Genomic DNA, 7,221 nt, shown 5'->3' on the forward strand with positions numbered 1-7,221 from the left:
TACGTTGGCTGTTGACTGTCCAACACAATCCTCTCCTTTTATTCAAACTTAGAACCAACTATGTATAATAAAGCTAACCTAAAACCTAGACAGAATTAAAAAATAAAAATAAAACAATAATTATTAATAAAATTTAAAGAGGTAACAAATAGTAAAAATACTGTCTCTTATCTTTTTCCAATTAAATCAGGATTTAATTATTTATTATTTATTATCGTTATTATTATTATTATTATTATTATTATATAACTAAGTAGGATTAAAGGGTATGGATATTTTGTTTAAATAAGTCGTTATTAGTTTTTTATTTATTTAATTGTTTAAATAGATAGTTATTAATTTTTTTAAAATTTAATTGGTATACATTTTACATTATCGGTTAATCGTGATTATTAAATTTTTATTAATATTTAATTTTTATTTTAATTATCATTAAAAACACTACGAGATTGATTGTGACACATTGACTGCCTAAAAAAATTTACACCAATAATACATAATAACTTGATTTTTTGTTATTAATTTTTTATAAGAGTATAAAGCACATGCACATTTAAAAAACCAACAAACTGCCATGTCAATAAAGTCATGTTAATAAAATAATTTAAAAATAAAAATTTGATTTGATAAATATAATGATTAGTTGTGAGTGTAAATTACACATGCATTTTTTTGTTCTCTTTTTACAAATAAATTGAAATGTTTAAATGACTTGTAAGGTTATAAAGACTATTAGTTTTTAAATTGAGAGTTATTAGTTTTTAAATTTTTAAAAATTTATTTATATTATATTATTACATTACAGTTTTGGCGGGAAATCTTACGATAGAAATTTGTAGAATTATAGTTTAGTATATACATATGATCACGATATTCTGTATATTGCAGTTAATTTTGGTTTGTTTCTCCATCTTCTTCTCCATGCTCGCTTGGTGTTAGGGTTTTGGAAAATCAACATCGACGCCATTGCTCTCCAATGGGTTCGCCGGCGTTCCTTCCCGACGAGCTCATCATGGAAATCATATCTCTCCTTGATGTGAAAACCATTCAACGATTCAGGTGCGTAAGAAAATCATGGAATCTTTTCATTTCCGATCAAACTTTCATCCAAATGCACTTAAAGAAATCATCACGGAACCCTCATTTCGTATTACCAATTCCGGATTTCCCTCTGTCAAGTACGATTTTCTTACCTGTGCAACGTTTACTCGAGAATCATTCAATAACTGTTGCCGGTGACAGTTGCCTGATTAATCCAATCCTTTGTGATGTTGTTGGTTCCTGCAACGGATTGCTTTGTGTGGTTTGTTATTCTGCCACAAATGGAGTGCTCAATCTGCTTTCAACGTTTGAGTTCTTTTTATGGAACCCAGCAACAAGGACAATGTCTGAAAATTTAGGGTTTTTTGGGGACTATGAGCCTGTGTTTGGCCCTTTCAAGTTCAGTTTTGGTTGTGATTGTTTTACAGGAACCTACAAGGTAGTTCTACTTCATACAGAACGAAATGAAGACAGAAAGAGTGACGACGATATGTGGATAAGCAAGGTGAGAGTTTTCAGTTTGGGTGATAATTGTTGGAGATTTATTCAAGGTTTTCCTTTGGCTCCTCTTATTTGGAGCTATGGTGTGCATTTGAGTGGAACTGTTAATTGGTTAGCTATTCGCGGGGCATTCATGTCGATGTATGATGGAGAAATATTTAGAGCTTCGGTTCCGGTTAAACAATTGGAGATTGTTTCGCTTGATCTTTCGACGGAGACAAACACACAGTTTTTGCTTCCAGAGGGTTTTGTTGAGCTGCCGTGCGTTGAGCCATATCTCTGTGTTATAATGGACTGCCTTTGTTTTTCGCACGATTTTAATAAAACTGAATTTGTTATATGGCAGATGAAGGAGTTTGGAGTTCAAGAGTCTTGGACTCAGTTATTCAGAATTGAATACTTTAATCTTCAAATGAATAACCCTCCAATGGAAGATGACTTTGTTTATCTTGAATACATGAAATGTGATGTTCCATTGTTGCCATTGTACGTTTCTAAGGATGGAGATACATTGATATTAGCACATGATGAAATTGACAACGCAGTTATCTATAATCAGAGGGATAAGAGAGTACAGAGAAGTATAAATTCCAATGAAATATGCTGGCTTTCGGCCATTGATTATGTTGAAAGCTTGGTGTCAACTCATTGGAAGTAAGTTCTTTTGAATCTATCATGTTATATTAACATGTGTGATGCCTTAGGTTGATTATACTGTATAAAGATTATCTATTGCTCATTGTTTACTGTTCGGAAATCTACTAGATTGAATGAGTTTTTATATCATATAGATGGTGATTCTCACAAAAGAAGGTTTATTCTCTCTTGCATATTGCACCTATAGATCTGATATGAGGACAAGAAAAACCACAATTATTTAAATCTTCTAACCTTAGTAGTTTCATTTACAAATTTTACAGTTAATTCAACACAGTGATCTAAATACAGTGTTTAGAGCTCAGCAATTGCTTTGTTTTTCAAGATATATATTTATTTGTGTCTATTGGATATTCTTCTTGTCCTAAATTTATTCACCCAGTCCCTACTTCAAGCACATCCATGCTAATTTTGAACGTGACGCGGCCCTACTAAGGCCTATGTGACATTACTTGATACATGGCATTGTGGTCGAAGCTAACTTTTTTGTTTACAAATGGGTATGGCTGCACTTTTTATCATTCATGCATTCTTTTTTTTCCCTTTGGTGTTTTTTCTAGTCTAATGGGTATTTATTTAATTATAGATCTGGAGTTGGAGTTGGAGTTGGAGTTGGAGTTGGAGATGGAGATGAAAATGAAGACAAAGGAAATTTGTAATTGGAGGATGAAGATCAACTAAATGACATTGATCTTTGATTTGATGGACGGACTGATTTGTAATAGATTGTGAATATGTACTATGATCATAGCTCAAGAAGGAAGTAGGGAATAATAGTGTTCATTTTTTTTCCATCTATTTGACTTTATTTGAGAGGACGAAAACATGAACTTCATTGTTTGTACACCCAACCACATTTTTTGTCATTTTGGTTTATCAGTTTATGAAATGGAACTTTAGTTTTCTTGAAGTTGATATAACACATAAGCTCATATATTAGCTTTTGCAAATTATTGTCCACTTGCTCTGTGAATGTTAGTTTTGTTGTTTCTTTGAATATTGTGGCATGTTGGAGTCACTTATTCCTAAAGACATTAGCTGGCTTCTCTTGACAAGGTGGATAATCCCTCAAGTTTAACAAATCTTCTATGGTATGTAGTTCAGCTCTTGTGCTTCCAATTGAACCATTGTGGGTTATGTATACTGATTCCTAATTTTTGCATACTATGTATCGATGATAGAGTTCAAAGTGGTTTTCACAACATTTGTGAACTCTCGTATCTTTGTAGAATATGTTTACACTTTGACACTACTTTGCTTCTTATTCTAATTGTAAATTTACTGGTATTCTGTTTTTGCTTAATTTGATTTCATTTTGTTACTATAAGAAAAGAGTATTGTGGTTCTCTCTGACAGACAGAACTCTTGTACAATTTTGATAGAAGATGTTTTATTTCTTGTCATAGCCCTCATATCATAAGCCAATGATTGAAATGAACTCTCTCTACAAGTTTACCATTCGTTGTATTGTATCTCATGTGTATTGTGAGATTTTTCTTATATCTGATGCAAAATGTTTGCAGACTTAACTGTGTTCAGTATTTGAATGTGCTTTTTTTTGTTATTGTTTAAGGATTATGAAAAACATATAATGTTTTATAGACCATATTGCTTTATAGACTATCAACAATATGTGCGAAGGAGTTCTGTCTGGTAGGAGGGCACATGGTCTAGATATATATGAATTTTTTTCTTCATAATAATAGGATTGGATTAAAGTTCAACCTTAAATCACTATTTTTTTTTAAATTTAGTTTCGAATATAATTATGGAATCTATCTAAAAATTAGACTTGGGATGTAAGTTTGTTTTGCTAATAATACATTGATACTTAGAGAAAAGAATAGACAATTTTTAAAAGCATGTGAGCATCATCAAGATAAAATATAAAAGTGTAATTTTAATAAAAAGCAAAAAGTTTTAATTTAAAGGTGAAAATTGGAGATGATATTATACTTCACGTTTTTCAATTTAAATATCTTGATGGTATAATACAAAGAGATAAAGAAGTTGAAAAAAATATTTAAAATATTGAATTCAAACTCTTATTGAAAATGAGAAGAGTCTCTTGTGTTTTTATGTGATATAGAAATGTCATTTAAATGAAAGAAATTTTTCTATCAAACAATTATTAGATCAATAATGTTGTAAAAATGAATAAAATAAAACTAAAAATAAGAATAATGTTGAGAATGTATCAAGTGTGAGTAGTGTGAATAATAGTCTCACATTGATTGAAAATGTGGAGACTTGAATATTTTTTAAGTAAGATAACCGACTCATCTATCACTTTAAAATTTTGGATGAATATGTGATGTGTCTCTCACAAATATGTTGTTCTAAAATAGTAAATACTACAAAGTTCAATAATACTAATGAAAAACTCCGCTAACAAATAATTAAAAAAAATGTTGGAAGTTGAAACATAGGTGATTTGACCTCGTAGATAGAATATATCATCTTTGGATTATATTGTACATAGAATAGATCGATATAATAGAGTACACAATCCACTAAAAAATAAAAAGAACTTAAAATAAATACTAAAAAAAAGATTTTAATATTAATAAATTGGATAAAGACATACTATAATTATAATTAATATCATGACGTTGTTTGATTCATATTGCTGATATTACAAGGTTTGATTGTTATTATTCTGTATTCCTTATTATATTGCTTTAGAAATTTGAATACTGTCGTTAGCAAAGGTGCATTTTGGTATTTTTTATTTGGTTGAAAAAAAAACAAATTTCTTATCTTTCCAATAACATGTTTTTATTAGTTGTTATTTGAACTTATTGTGGTTGGGTTTTATCATACACAAGTAGTACATACATGCCAGATATAATAGAAAGCAATATGGATATGATCAAGATTAAAAGACAACTTGAGTAGCCATATATTTTTAAATGTTTGTTATTTAAATATTGATTTTGCACAAAATTTGTAATTATAATAATGGATTTTGATATCAAATATCAACCCTTCTATTTTTTAATTTAATTAATTAATTTATTTGATATTAATTTATTCAAAAACATAACAATTAAGATTTTTTTACTCAATAAGAAAATAAATTAAGTTGTATACTATTTTATTTAATTTATGGAAATTGTTAACTTCAATTCAATTACTCAAAATATCAATTGAAACTCATTTGGACATAATATGCAAATAGTGATTAATCTTTTAATGATGCCTACAATTGTATTAAGAGGAACCACATTAAGCTTTTTTAAACAAAATTTAGTTGACATCTCTACATACCTCTTTCCAAGTCTTTAGTGACTTGTAAGCTAATACATGATGTTATTACAACAGAAGACTACCCGATTCAAAGGAGGAACACATGTGACTTCTAGGCGTTATCTCTGCAATCATGACTTGGAAACTGCAGTTCACTTATTTCATAGTTGTAGGTATACCTTAGTTTTCTAGTATTGAATGAAGCGCTTGTTTGACATGAACATTGATAACCCTGTTATAGAAGCTTATTCAAACTTGTTGGTAGAAGTTAAAACTCTCATTTTCAGTATATGATCATGACTCTCATCATAATAACTCTTTGAAAAACTTGACACACAAGAACTGATATGAGGTTTTAATATGGTAAAATTGATTTTGATAGATACATTTTTCATGTTAAACAATTGATATACATGACATCTACTTCTTTTAAGGCGCACATGCATTCTTAAATTCACTAGTTTACAATTATTAAATACCCTGACATCAAATGTTGACCTCTACCCGCAACTAGAATCATGCAAGTTAATTGGTGCTTTGCTAGTTATAATTGGATTAAGTGCAACATAAATGGAGCTTCAAGAGGAAATCATGGAATATTAACTTGTGGTGACATATTTAGAGATAATTTAAGAACATTCTTGAGAGTTTTTCAGCTAAGATTGAAGTTTGCAACTTATTTTTAGCTGAATTGCATAGAGTCATGCTTGTTATCAAATATGCTAACAAGAGGAATTAGATGAATATTTGACTTGAAATGAACTCAATGCTGGGCATTTTTATATTTTCTAATGTGAATATTGTTCATTGACATCTTTTACCTAAATGGAAGAATACATTACACAATATATGTTCCTTTAGATTCAAGATATCTCACGTTTTAGAGAGAAAAATGCATGTGCAAATAGATTAGCTAATGCATATTTTTTAAATTGATTATGACACTTGGTGGAATTCACTTTCAATTTATGCTTTTGAATATTTTTTGAGGGATAGGATCGACATGTCCAACTATTATTTTTTTTGTAACGACTTGATGAGCTAGGTTTTATGTATTGGACATGTGACTTTTAAATACATGAGGGGGAGGGGATCAATTTTGGAGGTTTGAATAACATTGGTTAAAAATAGAATCTTTATGAAAATCAGAGTTTAAAAACATTTGTAAAACAAACAACAAATACATAACGGAAAACAGAAAGAGATGAAAAACTAGAAGAAGTAATATAACTAAAAAAGTAAAAGAGATAGGAGTTGCGAGAATTGCATAAGGATTTATACAAGTCCGACCTAATAATTTTCCATACTCTTGTCCCCAAGAATTTATTTTTGAGAGTTTTCAATATGTCTTTTGTGAGCTTTTAATAGATTTATCCATTAATCTTCTTAAAAATAAACTTGGAGATTTCCACGTGATATCCTCCGACCCAAACAAAGATTTTGCACAAGTTGATCTCGAACTAGAGTGGAATTTTAAATTATGTATGCTCCAAAGTGACCGATGTTTTATAAAGGTTGAATTTTCGAACCAAACCAATATTTTATATAGGCTAATTTTGAATCAAGATGTGATTTTACACACATTGATCTCGAACTAAAAAAGATTTTATACTGGGATGAGCGCAAGAAACTTTATGGAGATTTTGAAGGCTGATATTCACGAACCAAAAGAGTGTTTTTTGCAGGCGAAACACACGAACCAAATGGAAACTTCCTAAGATAATCCCCAAACCAAACAAGAGCTTTTACTTGTTTGGATTGCAACCAAATAAC

General features: G+C 29.8%; 1 protein-coding gene across 1 annotated transcript; it reads left to right on the forward strand.

The window, feature by feature from the left end:
* The first annotated feature begins 946 nt into the window (after nt 1-946).
* LOC127115456 (F-box/kelch-repeat protein At3g23880) lies at nt 947-3,007 on the forward strand. The gene is made up of 2 exons (XM_051046998.1): nt 947-2,196; nt 2,786-3,007. Exons 1-2 carry the CDS (start codon nt 977-979, stop codon nt 2,856-2,858), a joined length of 1,293 nt encoding a protein of 430 aa, XP_050902955.1. The 5' UTR covers nt 947-976; the 3' UTR covers nt 2,859-3,007.
* Nucleotides 3,008-7,221: the final 4,214 nt, after the last annotated feature.

Source organism: Lathyrus oleraceus, chromosome 1 (assembly GCF_024323335.1).
Source record: "Lathyrus oleraceus cultivar Zhongwan6 chromosome 1, CAAS_Psat_ZW6_1.0, whole genome shotgun sequence".
In the NCBI taxonomy this organism is placed as follows: Eukaryota; Viridiplantae; Streptophyta; class Magnoliopsida; order Fabales; family Fabaceae; genus Lathyrus; species Lathyrus oleraceus.